The following is a 20,477-nucleotide window of genomic DNA, read 5'->3' as shown; positions in this document are numbered from 1 at the left end:
AATAGATATCATAACTGAAAAGAACCAATAAGTAAAAAAAAAAAAATAATAATAATAATAATAATGACGATAAATATGAAAACACAAAGTCAGTAATATAATAATATTGCAAACAGTTCAGGAACGTTTCGAAGGTACACGTTCAGTAAATAATATTAGTCGTATTGTTGTTTGGTAATTTTCGTTTTCGTATATGCAAACTTATAACATTTATATTATAAACGCCTTTACGAAATTCACGTGAATATATCATTATTATTATTATTATTATTACTATTATTATATAAACACAATAAATGTCAGAGTCGGACAAAATATTCTGTCAAAAGCAATTCCGGAATCAAAATCCAATTTTCCCGGTAACGGTTCCAGACGCTTTCCGTCCCCATGGATACTAGTCATGCGTTTTATACATTGATGCAACAAAAAAGGTATTTTCGGAAACAACAGGCGTTTTTGGCACGCGCCACCAGCTACGCCACTCTCGGCAACGGGTAGGACGCGCCGTAACTAGTGAAACGGCAACTGCGTTCGCGTCTACTTGTTGATTTTATCTACCACCTGCAGCACAATATACTTCAAGTATTTTTCTCTCTCCGCTCACTTGCCGAAACGCTCGAAAATCCAACGCGGCGCATTTCGAATTGGAGAATTACGTCCCGCCGACACCGTTTCGTTTACCGAAACACACACGACTACTACGACAGGTAATCCGAATGCTGATAATTATTTGCTTTTTAATTTTTAATGGCCGTCTGATTTCATCGAGTCATAATAATAGTTTGACGACCGGAATTCCGATTTAGAAACAATAGTAATATGAATGTTATAAATTATTTCATCTACACATTTTTTTTCCTCCGTTTTTTTTTTTTTCATTTTTTTTATTTTAATTAATTACTCGTCCACGGACGTACACGATACAATTATTGTACTTTTTATTTGTTTGGTTGTCCGTTAAAAAAAAAAAAAAAATACATACTGAATGTAATAATATAACAACAGGTATTTCGTAATATGTATTTAAATATTTTTTAAACACTTTAATGTTATAATATTATGAGACAATTTGCGAAATTATTAATATGTAATCAATTCAATTACTAAATCGGTGAACTGATAGTTTTATTATTTATTTAACTTGTTATAATATTAAAATAATATATTATACCTATGCATGGGTATTTTGTGTATATTGTGTATATACTATTATTTCAAAGAATTTGATTAATTTAAAAATTGCAAAAAATATAAACTCAAAATGGTTATAACTTATAATATATTATTTTATTTTAAATATCTTCAATATTTTTTTTCTTATATTATATTTGCACAAAAGTTTAACTTAAACTTCATAAAAATGAAAAATACTTTTCATGTCAATAATAAAAAAAAAAATATTGTGATAAAATCCAATAGATATGGTTATTTTGGAAAATCTTCATTTAGATATCCCATAAATCTATCGTGGTAAGATCTGATGTTGTTCATATAAAAATAATTAATAATTAATTTCATATAGGTAAGAAATGTATATTTAATATTTAGTAAATAAAAAAAAAACATACTTGGAGATATTTCCTTTATTCAACAATTTGAATTGGATTAATTGGGCAATTTATTAAGTTACATTTTTAATGAATTTCATTTAATTCCACTGTATTAAACATAAAATAAATGAACGAATTGGTTTTTATTCTAGATTTTTAGGAGTTTGGTTATTTGATTAGTATTATGGTTAAGTTTTTATATTTACAACTCCATATCTAAAATATTGTGAAAATTTACAATGTTATTTAATACATTATGTATTCAATTTAGCTTTAAATACATTTTACAAGTAAAATGTACAGTTGTACTTGAGAAATTCAAAACTGATTATTAAATGTCAAAAACCAATGAACTTGCTCTGCCTTCTAGTAGGTTTCATAAACATCATCATTGAATTACTGTGCTTAATAGATAGATCACTCACTGTCACTGTGATGTTTGTGTTAAGACTTAAATTTTAATTTAATGTATATCGAGTGGATTTGTGTTTAATAAAATGGTTAGCTTATGTTATATTATTATTAGGTACAGTATTTTTTTTAATTTGACAGGTTGATCAAACGTTTGCCAAAAATATCACATTCAATTTAAAACGTATATACACCAGCTTACTTTTCAATACCGACTCACCGTAGAATTTTACGAATGGGGTTTGTAGTATAAATCATTTAAACTTAGTATACCTAAATGTTTTAAATATTTCGTTGTTTATTAAGAACTATAGTGAACATAATGATAAAAAGTTTCAAATCTTAATGATTAATATTTTTAAAATCAAAACAAAATTGTTAGATTTACTTTCACCATTCAAATTTTTGATCTTCAATCGTTTTTAAAATATATATATATGTATTTTCAAAGTTTTAAATTTTTAACTGTTATAAGAAAACTTTGTGATAAATATTTTATTACATTTTCATGGTTTATGTCTGAGAAATAAAAATGAGATTAGCATAATTTAATAATAAAAATAAAAATGAGAATATTTCAAATGTCTAAAAATAAGAGTCAATAAAATGATATATATTTAGTGAAATTTATATGTATTAATGAATATTCTTTATTTAATTAGATTAGGTGTAGTAAAAAGCCAATTCATCCATTTTTCGATTTTGTTAGTTTTTCTTGTTAAAAAATAAAAGGAAATTTATTTTTATTTTCTATTTAAAGAAAAAAAAATTGGTGACAAATTTATTAGAACAAAAACTTGTTGTTAATACCTAAGAAGTATACACTATTTTAGATCGTATCAATTGTTTTACAATAAACTATTAAGATGCTAGTTTTTATTTGTTTGTTTCCATAACATTTTATAAATAATTTTTAATATACTTTTAATTATATTTTGTTTTCGGTGTACATAAATTAATTAATGAATATTATAGTTATTTATCTATAATATATTGTAATAAGTAGGTATGTAGCTTATTTAATCCGTTCAGATTAATTATTACGTAGACATCGTATACAGATAATGTTTATTAGTAAACGTTTGAGTGGTGTTATTCCCAGGCATGTTACATAACGGATATTGATAAAACAAGTACTTATGTATAGCTATGTAAACAGCACTAGTTTCAAAGGGTTGCAGAAAATGTGTCATGTACTGATTAACAATGATCGTGAAGATAATATTAAGATAATACTTCCATCTAATTCATTAGATCTGATACTCGCGAATAATAAGTAGGTACGTTTAAAATAAAAAAAAATACATATATTATTTAATTTAACAAGAGTATATCAATTAGTATGTATCAGAAATAAAATAATAATAAATCAAATCCATAAATACAAGCAAATGAAAATATAGAAATATTTACTAGCCATAAAATATAAAGTGTAAAATAGCTACTATTATACTTGTATAACATGCACTTAATTTTGTTGATACTTATTTAAAATAAATGCATTTTTTTAAATACTATTACATATTGTATACAGTGATATTACCTATTAAATTAAATTTCTCACAATCTTAATGCATAATATCAAAATGACCAAAGCGTGTCTATTGACACTCTTCTCACAATAACTGTCTAATTTTAATTAACGTTAAAGCAGTTCAGTCCTTCATAATTTTGCTTAAGCCCATTTGAACTGAACAGTAAATTTAATCAACACTATATGGCTAGAGAAAAATAATAAAATAATCTATTTTATTTGTATTTGGCTTACAAGGATGACTGAAAAAGTATACATGTGATTATTAATTTTATTATTTTTCCCCCATATTATATTTACCCTATTGTATTAATAACTGTTACCAATTTGTCTATACTGTCAAAAGTAGGTTTTTATATTTAATATTTTAATTAATATTTATAGTCTATACACGTATAATATCTCTTAATTAACAATTAATAAGTATTAATAATAATATAAGTATATAATATTAATATAAAATTTGTATTTATTATATGAAATAAAAATGAAGAACAGTAAATATTTATATTTTAATTTGTTTTTTTAATGAAGTATTTTAAATTTAAATTTATAAGTACCTATATATACTTTACTACTTTGTATTTTATTGTACCTATGAATGTTTCTTGACACTATAATAACACTATTTTTAATATTTTTAAAGTACAACACAATTATGAAAACATTTTCTTTTTTTTTTAATATGTATATTCTATATTATAACATAATATCATAATCAGTTTAAAGTTAAATCATTTTGCGTGCGCGTAACTGACGTATTAATGGAAAACAGTCAATATGAAAAAAATAGATAAAAAAAAAAAAAAACATGAAATATATAACGTAAAATTTAATGCAATTTCTGTCATATTTTTCATTTTACATTTTATATAACGTATAGGTGTATACATATTTATTTATTTATTTTTTATATCAAATTGAAGTATAGTTAGCTAAAATATTTGTCAAAGGCTACAGGTGAAATATATTAAAGAAATAAATAAAGTCAAAGAGAGAAAATATATCGAAACGTACCCTACAAAGGTCTGTCAATTATGTTTCAAATTAATGGCATACCTTTTGAAAAAGGGTAAACGGGTAAATGGGAATGGGAATCTTGTACCTATAATACTTACACTGTAGCTAGTTCTGATTATTTACATATATTATTTTCTTCAAGATTTTTCTTTTTTTACTCTTTAAGTCAACATTATTTGTAGCTTAATTTTATTTCTGGGTATCGAGTCTAATATTATGTTCATTCCTAAATCAAAATTTGTATTTATTAAAAATTATTTTTAAGTCTAACGATCAATATAAATATCTTCGTCTTTCATTTTGTTCAATGTTTTTCTTATGGTGTATTTTTATTTTTTGAACACGTTTAAAAATATGCTTCGGAAAAAGAAAGTAGGTAATAGATATAATTTAAGGTTCAATAATGTTTGATAATTACAATTCGACAATAACAAAAAAATGTTATGTACAGACAACAATTATTATAACAATGACAATAAGCAAAAGACTATATAAGTATTATTGTATTATGTTGTTAACCAATAATCGTGATGTTGCCCACTAACGTTACATTTTATCTATAATCTTGTTATTATTTATTACTGTACGTCTGTACATCAATCGACCGTCGTCGTATACGCAATGCGTCGCATTTGTACATTTATTTTTTCTTGTAGTTTTCCCGACTGGTTTGATTATTTTACACCCTTAGAGAAAATAATACTGTCACATAAAATTAAATGTTTTATATATTATATCAAATAATGTGTCTATTAAATCCATTTGACATTTAATAATTATTGTTATGAAAAATTAATTCTTTTCTCTATACGACAATACCATAAAATATTGAAGATTTTTTTTACAACTTATATTTTATTATTATGTAGTTTATTTATAAAATATGATAAATAAAATAGCTATTATAATTTACATAAGTTAAAAAAAAATCAATAAACAACATCAATCATTACTTATTATCATTCTTACCTTTTAGTTTTCTTGAGTCTAATGGTTATAAAAACCAAGAAACTTTGTAACTTTATTAATGACGGGTGATAAGTAATCCTATGGGATCCTTAAAATCATTGATGATTGAGTTGTATTAATAATTGCTTAACTTAAAAAACCAATTAAGTAATTAATTTAAGTTAATACATGGCGTGCAAATGTAATAATAATTTTATTTTCCTCGGCTGTTTTGTATTTAAGCTAAATTGTATTGTACATTATTAAATTTTTAATGGGTATTATACCATTTATACCATTTATTTCCGATTGCTTATTTAATGGTTTACTTTTCAGTTTACTAACTATACATTGGAAATTTTAAATATATAAAAATAAAATGAATATTCGTGATAACTGTGTATGAATCTATATGAATTTTATTTTATAATTAATAGTAATAATATTTTCTGATTTATGATATTTCAAAACAATTTAAAAATCAAAATTACAAAGTCTTAAATTCTTGCAAAAATAAAATAACGAAGTATGTAGATTTATATTTTCACTGTTTAAATTTTTTTATCCACCTATGTTTTTAAATATTTCATTATTTTATGTTTCAAGCATAGTGAGAAAACTATTGAATACTATTACTTCAACTATTAATAATATTTAATCAATATTGAATAGTCCTACAACTTAGACAATCACATTTTAAAATTCAAAAAAAAGCTTCATAATTATTTATAATTTATACTATTCTTTATGGATTTTATTGGTCAAAAATAAACAAATTTATTCATTTTCCAAAGATATTAAAATTAGAAAAGCCGAAGTAAAATAATACTAAATTATATTTGTCTAAAGTTGATTAGATATTAATGATTATCAGTTGTACATTTCTAACATTATACGAATTCTACTAACTATTTAAAGTAGGTACGTTATTTGTGAGATATTATTATATTTTATTATTGATGTTTTTGTTAAAATATAGAAATTTCATTAATTACTCAAGAAATAATTATGTTTTCAATTATATGCACAATATTCATTAGACTAACTTTTTCTTTAAATTAATAAATATAATTACAATTTTAAAATACTATAATATTGCTGTGATATCACAAGTAAAATGTTAAAAGTTTTCTTCGAACGTAAAGTTTGCTTTGTAGAATCGCATAGAATGGATTAAATTCACATTGGAAACTTTATACAGATAGAAGGTAAAAAGTTATACATGACTAAATTAAGAAAAATGCAGTACTCTAATTTTTGTTAACTATATAGCTGTTAATTACATTGAACTTATAAAAAATTATACAAAAATTCCTGAATTTTAATATTTTATTCATTTTTCAATAAAAAGTATTTATTCTGTTACTTATTAATTTTATTTAAATTTATAAAGTAACATTATAAATCATAATTGATTTATTAAATTACTTACCACGACAAATGTAATATAGTAATATAGTATAGAGATTTATCATTTGAAAATAATTTTATACTTCTGTATTTCAACTTTATAAAATATTAGTTTACACCGTATCCTCATATAGTTTATTGATACATTTTGTTCTTTGATTTAAACAAATAGTACAACTAAATTATAATTTATTAATAATTATTTTCATCTAAACTATTCTGCTTATTGAATGATATGGGTTAGACTTAGTTCAATTTAATTAAAAGAGCTATACTGAATATAATAGTAATAAACACTTATCTATAATATCTTGCTTACTTATCTTGGTACATGGAAGTGATTATTAGATTTTCCTCTTATTATTAAATTTTGTCAACAAAATCTATCTTTTTGCAGCACTAGAATAAAAATATTACAAATAAAATCTAGAAGGTTATCTTCATTATCAGTTGTATGATACCTGCATCTTCATGGTTTAGAAGATATTTATAAGTAATCATAGTCGTGGTACGGAAGTTATTTTCACCTTTTTTGGAAATTAAAAGCTTCTTCAGTCTTATTTAGATTGTTCTAGACGTTTTAAAATTTATTTGTTATCCATGATGATATGCAGGGTAATCCAGTTTCCTTATGTTTTTTCGTCATGAATCAATAGATTTTTAATGTTATTACTTATTAGTAAGAATTTATGTTGGGGAGTATTAAATTAAAAAAATTTTTTTTTTATATACCTAGAATCCAGTACTGGTTATATTTAGTTAAGGGATGGTCTTATTATTTCTATATTATATCTATACTAGAAAACATTTTATGAACGGGACTTAGTTGTAATTAATATAAGAAGTATAGGATTTTCATCCTTGGTTAATTTTTTTGTGAATTTCTTTTATTAATTTTTCTTCTAGACATATTGTTTATTTATGTATTTTTGTAAGGGAAATATCTTATTTTAATTTTATGAAGTGTTTAATTTTAAAATAATAGAAAATTATTATATTCGATCATAGATTGAGCGTATTTTTAAGGAGTAAGTATATTTACTTAACCTAGGTATACCTAGGTACTCATTATATTGTTTCTCTTGAGTGTTGTTACTATTTTTAAAACTTTAGGTATCCAACTACTCATAACTTAATTCATGTAGGTATTAAGATTTATTTTTTTTTTTATATAAATATAACATGTACGTTATGAGAAATATTTTTTTCTAAATACTTAAAACAAATAATTTAAAATTGAATGTTTTGAAATAATAAAATTGTAAAACTTAAAAAAATGGTTACCATATTAAAATAACCAATATATTTTATAAGTTTATAAATTAGATATAAGTGTTTAATTTTGTTTTCAATTTTCATGACTAAGTTATAAATATTGTACATTTTAAGAAGATTTCTTTATTTAAGAAAATAATTAATTTCAACAAAATTTACCTAAACTTATAAAAATAACTTTTGTTTATTGCAAATATTTATTAATCATACTATAATTATAATTAATAGGATCACATTTATCAACATGGTTGTATAATAGTAAGTACCTATTTAAACTTATGTATTCGTCAAAACATTTGTTGTATTATTTTAAAATTATAGATAGGACAAAAACGATTTTTTGTTTGGCAATGTTCATAACTTTACTTATAACAGATTTTAATACCAATTAAATATATTTAAATAATTGAAAAAAAAATTATAAATTTAATTTAAAACGATAATGAACTAAACTGTTGTCACAAATCACAATATTTCTCTTGAGAACCAAGAATTCACAAACTACTAAGAAAATTAACTTATCGACGGTAGGTGGTAGCATAATATTATAAATATGCAGTTATTAATTATTATTGATGATAATATATTTTCTCTTTAATAAATATGAAATTAAAAGATCTATGGACTATTTTAATATAATTAAGTATTGTGATGTTAATAAATATTATAGTATAATTAGCTTTTATTATGTTACAAAATTGAATTTTGAATAATTACCTATTCATTTATAGTTTTAACAAATCCACATAATATCGATTTTATTTTGTTTTAAGTTTAAATTTTCATATAATTTGTGAATGGAAGTATCTACGTAGAAATGAAAATTTGAAAATAAGGTTTAAATTAATTAAACGTGTGTTTAATCGAATAACAACCACAATTCAATTATTTTCAAGTAGTGCATACCTGTCTTACCTATTATTTATATTTCAATTTAATTTTTATACACACTAAAAGTTTAATAAAATGAACGTATAAAAAATATGGTATCTTATATTCTAATATTCATTTAAAATTAAAGTAATAGTACCTATATAAAATATACACGTTATACAATACTACATATAATATGGGTTCATATATAATAATATGACCTATGGGGGAAGTAATGCTAATGCAGTTCCCTCTTCAGTTGCGATACAAAAATTAATAACCACCCCCCCCCCCCCCAAAAAAAAAAAAAAAAGAATATGACATAATATAATTATTTTATTACATTATAAGACATTACATTTTATCAGTTATTTTTATACCTTGTTCACATTAATACTTCGTTAATAATTGATTTAAAGAAATACGAATCGGCTGTATTCATTTCTATATGCTACAAGATATGTTTACAATTTCACATATATTTTTAAAACTGTTATTGAAAAATATATTATTTAAATTGAAAAACACATAAAAACATATATACAAAAATCATACAAAAGAAGTAAGTATAACCGTTACTGAAAATTTTGTTTTCATAATACCACAGATTACATTTATTTAATTTATGATATAACTATATATTGTAATGTCTGTCAAAAATCAGATATATTTTTCAGTAAATTTGACTGATAAATAAAATTATCAATAATAATTGTTATATAAATATGGAGAAATATTGATGAAAAAATTCTAAAATTTTATAAATAATTATATAAATTTTATGAGGTGAACAAAAGCCGAATGTTAAAATCATTATCTTATAAATAAAATATTACTGTTAATTCCAATATTAAAATTGTGTAATAAAGAATTGGCTGGGTTCTGAAAAAATCATTACGTCAAAGACCAAATGAAATGGAAATTTATTAATATAACATTTATGTAGATAATATACCAATAGAAAATCGGGTTTTAGTTGTAAATAATTGTTATTTGAGTTTATTAACTTGCTTCAAAAGTACATACGTCATCAAAGAGAAATAATTACGTTTAATGTTTAAGACTCGGATTCAAATTTCAATCAATTGTAGTTGATAATACATATTACAGTGTATAATTATCACCAAAATTAATGAATAGATCTACTGTTCTACGATCCGGGTCTTGTAGTTTGTAAATGGCTTATTTAAGACATATCTTTGTCTAAAAATATGTACATATTATAGGGTGCATAGTAGGGTGCACATAATTTATATGTGAACGATTTTTAGATTCTGAGCAGAGCGATGAATGTATTGATTTTACAATGTTGTGTTTTTTTTTTTATGTCTGTGTACACGAGAATGTGTTGAATTATGCTTCGATTTTCAAAACTTAAATAGCTTTTCCGGTTTGAAATTTTTTGAAAAAACGAAAAAAAAAATTAAAGAAAAACTGGAATTTTTATGAATAACTAGTTTTCGACTAAATCGATTTTTTTATATGGTTGTAATTCAAAAACTTATCACTGTAAATACTTGAAATTTTCACCAAATATTTATATTAGTGTTATCTATATATTAAAGTTAAATTTAAAAAATATTTTGACTTTTTTGAGCTATTTATAGATAACTGAAATTTTCAATTTTTCTGAATTTTTTTTTTGAAGTGTTGATACAATTTTTTGGCCCAATCAAAATACTTGAAAATTTAATACAAAGTTCTCATAAGTTATTCTTAGAGTGATTAAAAAAAACCATGAATAGTTGCAATTTTTTAGGTATAATTCATAACATTTTTTGTAAAAGTATCTAAGAGTTGAAAATTCAATAAGAAATTTTCTTAAGTTTAGCTTATAATAATTATAAAAAAACTTAAATTCTGGTGTATTCAGACCATTATAAAACATAAACCACCTTTTCACCAACTATTCGAAATAATATCCTAGGATGACAAATCATCTTCTTTCAGAATCCTTTTTTTTGTATATAACGATACCTATCATTGGATCCAAATTTAACGTTCCTATAATATATAATAATGATCCATACGGTACCTAATGTACAGCAGAAGCGGTATCCACTTACCCGCTTTTTTTTTAAATTCGAGGAATGCTGCCTGGGAATTTTTCGCTATAAGTTTAAAAATAAGATCTACAAAATTTGAGTTTTATATAATTTGATTAACAGGGCGTGCTTTAAGCTCAAAGTTTAGAAAACATGTAGAAATTTGTAGTTTTTTTTGATATTATCGCGCAAGTTTTGTTTTCTAAACAGTCATAAGAAACATTTTTGTAGAAATTGTTGTTTACTAAAAAAAGTATTCTTATAAATGTTTTGCACAGTTAATATTGTTTTTGTAAACACTAAAAAACTATATGAAAGTAAAATTTTGTGAAAAATTCCCGTTTTTATGTTTTTTCGCAATTATCTCTTTATTAAATATTAAATATTAAAGATAAAACAAAATCGTGTATTACTAAAATTGATCCAATTTCTTTTTACTAAAATATGTGTAACCGTAAAATGTTGCATTAAGCTAACTCATTTTGGTTAAATTGATAGATTAGGTTATGTTAGGTTAAAACATATAATAATAACTATTTGTATTTTTTTAATTCTCTTAGAAACTTTATGTCATATAATGGGGCAGATGCAGGGATCAACAGCATAAATCCAATATATTACATACAATTTTACAATTTCTTGTCGAGACGATGACATAATGAGTACTTAAATATAATTAATAACTATTTAAAACTAATATATATTATAATCTAGGTAGTTGTATTATAGCCCTATATCTATATAGCTATAAATAGATGGGCATTTATGTATCGTATTATGATAAAAAAAAAAATGATTGCATTTTTAGTAAAAGACACTACAAAAAGCTATCTTAAATATAATTAATAAATTTATACATCGATTTATCTAGCATAATAATTATTATTAGTTCATTGGGAAGCTTCTTATTTTCATGTTATCTTTTAGTATTATTTTATTAGCCTTATAAGCTTATTACTCAGCTCTTCTAACATATTGCACAAGCAGAGAATTTAATTGAAAAAATATGTATATATATATATATATATAACGGTAAAAGTATAATCACAAATTTGTGGATGAACGCATTTAGAAGATTCTTAAGTTATAATAATTCACAATAATTATAAAAAGGATTTCTTAAAAATTATTTTAAACATTATCTTCATACACATTTAAAAAAATGAAATCATATAAAAGTGATTGAAATTACAAATTGAAATTGCAAAATACCTAATAAAAATATTTATTACATTCAAAAACCTAAATAATAATACAGTAAAAAGTAAAAAAAAAATTAACGAAAAAAAACACCATTGGAGATTTTATTTTACTATATATATATAATGACAATTTATAATAAATGCATGCTATTTAGTTGATTCTTGAACAATGAACACTTTTTATTACTAAATTTAAATTTATATTAATGCATAGTACGTAAGTTAATATTATTATTGTTGTATTTATACATAAGGTAAATAAGCATGTAAACGCAATTATTATTATAATAAATTATAAAGTATTTTATTTTTAACTTTTAAGTATTTACTGATAAAAAGATCTTAGTGAAATCAAACAATTCTTTTAAAATTAATTACCATTGTTGTATTTAATGCATACCTACATTTAAAAAAAAAAAAATCAATATTTTGTTTTTAAAAATAAATTTTAGCAAAAACAAAATAAATATAGGTATATAATATTTGTATTTAAATTATATAGTATACGGTACAGAGTATTAATATATACATATATATTAAAGAAAGATGTTTCAAAACAAGTATAAAAAAATATATCTATTCATTTTTGCTTAAAATAACTTTAAAAGTTAAAAAAAATAAAACAAAACAACGATATAGTTTTTTTTTGTAAATTATATTTATTAGGTTTAATTTATGTAATTTACTGTACATAATAAAACATAAAATAAACTGAAATAAGTGTTTACTTATTAGCTACAATAACTTAAATAAATGCCTACGTGATTAATACTTATCATTAGTTAATAATAGTAAATAGATACATATTACATATATTTAGGGGAATTTGAATTGTAAAGTTAATTTCAGATAGCAGTGAAGAGTCATTAACAAATTGTAAAAATGCACAATTTAGCTCATAATGTTCCAGTGTTGAACTCGCCATCATCGTTTGTGTATAATCAATTCGGTACTTACGGAACAACTTATAATCAAGTTTGTCAGGTATGTACTTTGAAATATATAATTAATTAGTATTTTTAAAATAATTAAATGTAGTTTTTATGTATTTATGCATTCAACATTAAACTATTTTTCACTACTTAGTAGGTACCTACTCTACAATATATAGTGTATAGATATATAGCATGTTTTCTTTAGAAAAGGTTTAATTTAATTAAGGTAGATAATATTTCATTATTGGTTGTGAGTTTTAAACAATTCACTAGATGAACATAAAATAATACCTATCATGGTCTACGTTAACAATTTTTTTAGCTTTATAGTCTTATATAATTTATTAAATATAATTTTATATCTACATGTTTCTACACTCTGATTTTAACATTATATTATGTACATGCAAAAGGAACAATTTATTTTCGAATATCGTTTAAAAAAAAAATCAATGAAATACCTTCCACTTTAAAAACACAGATAACATTTTTTTTTAATTGTATGAAGTAATATTAATAATTGTACTCTATATACTCAGTCGTCTAAGTTTGCATAATATAAAGTGTATATAAATATTTTATTATTGATCTTTAACGTATAGTTGTTAATTGTTATTAAACTTAACTAAATTAAATTAAATTTGCATTGTTATAAAAATCAACTAGATATAAACAATAATTAAAAATGTATTTCTAAATCAAAAACATTAATATAATAGAAATATGGTATATAACTTTAATCAAAACTTAAACTGTAAATAAACTAACTTAACAAATGTCTTATACCTGAGTAGGAATAGATACTATAGATAGTAAATTAAAACTGCCTTTCATACTTAATATATTGTAATTGCACGGTTAAAATGATAATATTTTAAGTATGATGTTAAAAAATATTATAAACAACGTTGTATACGATTTCTCGACAAATATTTTTATTATTTAAATTTTAAGAAAGTATTTAAAGTTGAAAAAAAGTAATTTATAACTTGTTTGAGTGTTAATACTTTAAAATGATACTGTAAAAAAGCTCCTAATAATATTATTTTATCATAAATCGTGTAATCTCAATCCTTGATAATTATGGACATGGTTGATTTTCAATATAAACTTTACCTCAATTGAATAAGACAAAGTCAGTAACACTAGTTGACTTTGTTTTATTCAAGATTATTCAGTTATATATATATTCAGTTGTACTCATATCTTGGGTTCCGTATAAAATAATTTAATATAATAATAGTTACCTATAAGACAAATTTAATCAGAAATTAAAATGAATTTTTATAAAATTAAACATGGAAAATATTTTTTTTATTATACGTTTTACCTATCTAACGCTTTGTTTTATAAACAGTCTTCGTTAATAGCGACAGTCCAACCTCCACCGTCTGTGTCCACTTATATTAACTCAATGGTAACTGCTCAAACAATTACAACACCAGTCGTTTCCTCAATCAACAGTAAGAATTCAATTCATGTTATACGTCTCATAATTTACTTAATATTGATTCCGTGTTTTTTTTTTTTTTTTTTATTACTATTACAGCTCAAATTGTTGATAGTCGCAATGTTCTATCTAATATACCGTCTCCGACCATACCGATGTTTTCAATTAACAGTCGTCCAAATACATCAACCAGAGAACAACATTCGAACACTAGAATAACCAATCCAATCTTGTTTAATAATTCATCTATGCAACAACAGTCGTTTTCCACGCGTAATGGTTTTTCATTATTTATTTATTTATTTTTTAAACCATTTTCAAATTTTCAAAATTAAACCACCCTAAAGTTTTTTTTTTATTTACCATCTTAATTTTCGGAGAAATATGTTTGTATGTGATTGATTAAAAAAAACCACAAGTAATATCATGCAATTTAAAGTAATTAATTGAGTTTGGTTATTGAGAAAAAGGAAAATTGTCGTTTTTGAATCAACATCACAGGTGTCCAATTTCTTAGTATGTATCGTATGAAACTTTTAGAGCACTGTTTTTATTTGACGACGAATAGGTTAGGAGATACATATAGAACTATTATTAACTAACAAAGTTATACTAGTTTGTTCAGTTGGATTATTTAAACAAAATGTATTTTGATAATTAAATATCCCTTTCATCCTACATCGTTGTATTACTGGAGGTCATATTATGATGATATTGACATTTAATATTCATAAAATATATTTATTATTTATTCATTTATAAACTAAAATATTTTATCATGAAAACTTGCATAAATAATTATATTGGTTACAAAATATTCTATTAAAAAATTTGGTTTGTATATGATATATTTTTAATTTTTTATATTAAGAAAAATTAATTTTTGATGATAAATGATAATCAAATAATATAATTTTCATTTGGTTGATGCTTAGCTCTGTATATAATACCACGCTTGTTTCAATATTCTAGAAAGTACATTAAGACTATCATTTGACAAATTCAAGGAATTATAGATAGTTATATAATTATAAAAACTGTATTATCTTGTCTATATATCTAATATTATTAATAAATATAAGAAAATCCCCAAATGATTCATTTGTTTGGTAAGCCACTGTGTTTTGCTTCGAGCAAGACTTTTGAATGACAGTGTTTTAAAGATATATCATATATAATATTTAAACCATTTTTTTCTTAGTTTATTATACTTCAAAATAGTTCTAAATGTAGCTGTTTATGAATATTTTTGATTTTGTAGAAAAATTAATAAAACAAAGCCAAAAATTAGGAATTTATATTTTTTTTATGACAAAAATAATACATATTCAATATTGATTGAATTTCTTTTTATCTTTAGAAACATCAGTCATTAACATAGTTTGTTCAAAAATATCATAAATATAATTAAATAACTAATGAAATCAAAAAAATAATTATTCAGTTTTATTATGTGTTTACAAAAAAAATTAATTTTAAATTTTAAGTAGATAGAGTTTGGATTTTACTAATAAACTAAAAAAATATTTTTAGAATCTTGAACACATTTACTTTATCCTAGATGTATATAAATCCTTCATTCCAAAAAAAAAAATGTACAATACTATACATGAGTTAAAGGTATAAAATTTAGCTTCCAGGTTTCAAGTCTATAACTTATATTGGTACTTAAAAAAATATATTAATAAATAATGCTCGATATTCTGAAATTCGATTTATTATATTATTATACATCTCGAATTTAGACATTTAACAATTTTCTTTTTCATTAGTTCTGTAGCTTGTTTTTCTGATTCTTTTGAGCAAATATTTGAAATTAGCCCTTTCGTTGACATTTACAAAATAATAATTCTAAAAGAAGTATACACAAAAATTTTGCTGCTCAATGACAATATTATGTAATTAATCCATAGTACAATGGTGGTTATGAATTATTATACTTATTTTATTGTTCATTTTTTATCTCTAATACTTGCTTATTTAGTCCATCTCAATCTTTGTCAATATTTATCACATGTGGGTCGAGGGTAGTATAGTTATCATATCATATATTGATCTGTTAAATATAGATTGGTTCATCAAATAACATTCATTATTTCAAAATCTATTAAGATTTTTTATATTTTGTGAAAATAAAACAACATTTTTTAATATTTTTTATAGTTATAATTATTTAAGTATTTTACTTTTTTACTTGTTAAATTATTTTTTTTAAGTTTTTAATTTCATTGTCTGAAGCACGATATTTTTCGGAGTATTTGTATACATGAAAAACGAAATTCAGACGAGTAGCTTATAAGTTATAAGTTGTAAATATTTATAGTTTAGGTCATCAGAATGGAGTGGTAGGGGATACTCCGCAAAATGTTGGTCTACTTCTCCCTTCACGTAAACCTAAAAATACTTTTAAGTTATAACACATTATAAATTACTTGTCTAAATTTTGATTTTTACATGTCAAAATACTTCAAAAAATATTCAAAGAATATGATATTAAAAATATATATAGTCATTAAAAGAAAAGTAAAAAAAAAAAAAACGTTAGAAACGTACTTAATTATAACGATAATAAATCTATATATATTTTGAAATATTTTTTTTTTGATTGAAAATTATGTAAAAATAATATTTTCAAAAATGTTAGTAGATATTGAAATAACGAGTGTTATTAGATAAAAGAATCGTTATATATATATAATACGCTATTAAAAATAGAAATAATTTAAACATAATTTGAAATTTCATATAGATCATGCTATATTAGCAGAATCTCTGCAATTGTCAATACCAGCTCATCAAAACAGAATAATTTCATCAAACCGAGATCCAACCACGTTTAATAATGTTTCAACACTACATCGCATAGGTATAGTAATCATTAAACATATTATTATTATTATTTGAAAATTATTCAATGTAGTCCACAATTGAAAAATTATTATGTAATAATATAATTACTAAATAATATTATTTTAAACTATTTTATAATTATTTTAGTCCCTTACCAAGCGATGTTTAATCAATTTTCAGCCGGAATGCCAAATACTTCTCGTAAGTTTATTTTACTGAAACATACGTAGTAAAATAGAATAATAGATTTTTATTTTTAAAAGACATTTATGGTGGGTACTCGTATACACAAATTAATACAATAAGTAGGTAAATTTGTTATTATTTGTATACGACTAGCAAAATATGAGGATAGATAGCAACCATTGACACAACTCTCAATTTATAAATTTACAATATTTAATACATCATTACGGAGCCATTTGCGTTTGAGACGACAGAAAAGGTTGTTGGTTAATGTGCGTGAGGAGAATTTGGATATAAGAAAGAAAGCGTATTTAAAGGATTTTTTATGAAATTTATTATAGTGATAGGAAGCAAGTTTGGATATTGTTGATTCAATTATATATTTTAATGGGATTTCCCCCACTTTTTTAGGACACAATATTACTTTTGGACCCGAAGGCAGTAATTTGTTTATATATCATTTACCACAAGAGTTTAGTGACAACGAACTAACTCATATGTTTATGCCATTCGGTCAAGTGCTGAGCTCAAAAGTATACATAGATAGGGAAACAAATCAAAGCAAATGTTTCGGTAAGTACAATTCTTGTGAAATATTTTACGATAAATGTGATAAATTCTAAAAATTTATAATTTTATAATTAAATCTGATTATCAAAATTTGGCCATATTTAATATAATATAAATAATAATATAATAATATAAAAATGTGTTATGTATTTATTTACATTTATTATTTCGAGTATATTAAAAATAAAACGATAATTTCACTTCACAGTAAAAATATAATTATACTTATATGTTTTAAAGTATTACATAATAATTTGAAAATAAACAGTTTATAAAATGTTTATATTTAATAACAAATTTTTAAAACTTTTTCCGCAACAGGTTTTGTATCATTCGATAATCCAACAAGTGCACAAACTGCCATTCAGGTAATGAATGGTTTTCAGATCTGCCAGAAGAGATTAAAAGTACAATTAAAACGCCCAAAAGAAAAAAATGCTAGTAGAATTTATTTCTAAATTTAATTTATTTATCAAATTTGAACATTTATACGTATTTAACTTAATGTATGGAACCAGTTAATTAACAGTAAAATTAATATAATAATACTATCTACTTATTAGTAAATTATAAAAAGTTAACATTTTTATAATTTTACTTATTGCTCTAAAAAAAAAATTAAAAAAAAAAGTAAAATAGTAACACATAAAGTTTAAATACCTATTAACTGTAGTGCTGTACAAAATATATCATATAATATTATACAAGAAGTAATTATGTGTATTATATAACTTAATTTTAATCGATCTGTTATTATGGTTTCATACAATTACTACAAGTAGGTAATGATTAAATTTGTTTTGAAACAGAGAAAACTGTTCTTAATTATAATGTTATTATTAAAGCAGTCGATTTATTCTTAAACACACATTTTTTATTTTAAACATTATATTACTTTGATTATAATTTGTATTAACAGTTACTGAAAAACAAAAATATTAATTTGACTATCGCAGTATTACATAAAGTTAAATCTAAAAATTACATTAGGCATACCTACTATAATACTATAATACTGTATAAAGATACTGATACCATACTATAAAATGCTTGTTTACTGACAAAATGCAGAAATATCATCAGAGGGTTTTCTATGATAACTGTAATCAAAATATGACAATAAAATATCAGTAAAGATGGAAATTAATGTAATTGAAATTAAATCATAAAAGAATTGTAGAGTAATATAACATAATAAAATTAAGTCTTAATGGATATCTAAATATTTAATTATGGAATTTCTCATTAAAGTAAAAAAAAAATAACTTATTTACCCCTGCCCCCATCAAAATAAAAAATAAAAAAAATATTATATATTATAATATATTTATTACTATTTTTTTTTATATTATATAAAATAATAGTTACAGATTTTTTAATTTTATGTTTATGCTTAAATATACATTAATGTTAAGTTATTAAAATTAAAATTTGATTCTGAATAATTTTTTTTTTTTCAATATTCCCTATTAAATACAATTAAATTGTAGTCGATTAAAAAAAATTACTTAATATTTTAGATAATTTTTGTTATTTTTTTTTAATTCATACGATTTAAATTAAATAATTTTAGTATCTATTAAATTATACAAAATCAATAATTAAATACATAGGTAGTAATTTAAATTTATTAATTAGAATATAAGTTGTATAAAACGTATATAAAATAAAATATCGTGATTATATTTTACAAGTACTTTACTAATTATTGTAAATAACTGAATATTAAAAAATAATAATAAATTTAAAAAAAATAATGTAACTTAATTTTAAATACATAGTTGTTCATATCGTACTTTAATACATTTAAACATTCATCTCACATATAAGGCATAACAAAAATATAATGGTTTTATAATTGTATGTAAAATTGAACTTGGTGAATATTAATAATTTAACCGTACTTAAAACTGTGAATGCAGTATATAAACTTTAAATTAAATTAAAAGGTATATTTAGTATTAAAATTTGTATGAGTATACTTAAAAGAAAAATTACATTCTGTTTATTAATTTAAGCTCTTTCTTTTGAAAAATGTCTATCAATTATCAAATACAAATATTTTTAGGTTGTTATTTTAATTAAATACTTTACACAGTCCACATTCAAGCTATATAAGTACTCAGATGCCTATCTACTTATTCAGAAGAAAAAAATAATTTGAAATAATTTATATATTACAATTATTTTTGCATTAAATCTTTATCGCAGTTTCTAA

General features: G+C 22.2%; 1 protein-coding gene across 1 annotated transcript; it reads left to right on the top strand.

Moving 5' to 3' along the window:
- Nucleotides 1-322: 322 nt before the first annotated feature.
- Nucleotides 323-18,858, top strand: LOC114130429 (CUGBP Elav-like family member 3-B). The gene is given in 9 exon segments (XM_027995406.2): nt 323-707; nt 13,108-13,252; nt 14,561-14,666; nt 14,753-14,926; nt 17,403-17,519; nt 17,651-17,704; nt 18,101-18,262; nt 18,581-18,598; nt 18,601-18,858. Coding segments are annotated over 8 exon segments (834 nt in total). The 5' UTR covers nt 323-707; nt 13,108-13,150; the 3' UTR covers nt 18,702-18,858.
- Nucleotides 18,859-20,477: the final 1,619 nt, after the last annotated feature.

This window comes from Aphis gossypii, chromosome 1, assembly GCF_020184175.1.
Source record: "Aphis gossypii isolate Hap1 chromosome 1, ASM2018417v2, whole genome shotgun sequence".
Classification (NCBI taxonomy): Eukaryota; Metazoa; Arthropoda; class Insecta; order Hemiptera; family Aphididae; genus Aphis; species Aphis gossypii.
This window is presented reverse-complemented; position numbering and strand designations above follow the sequence as displayed.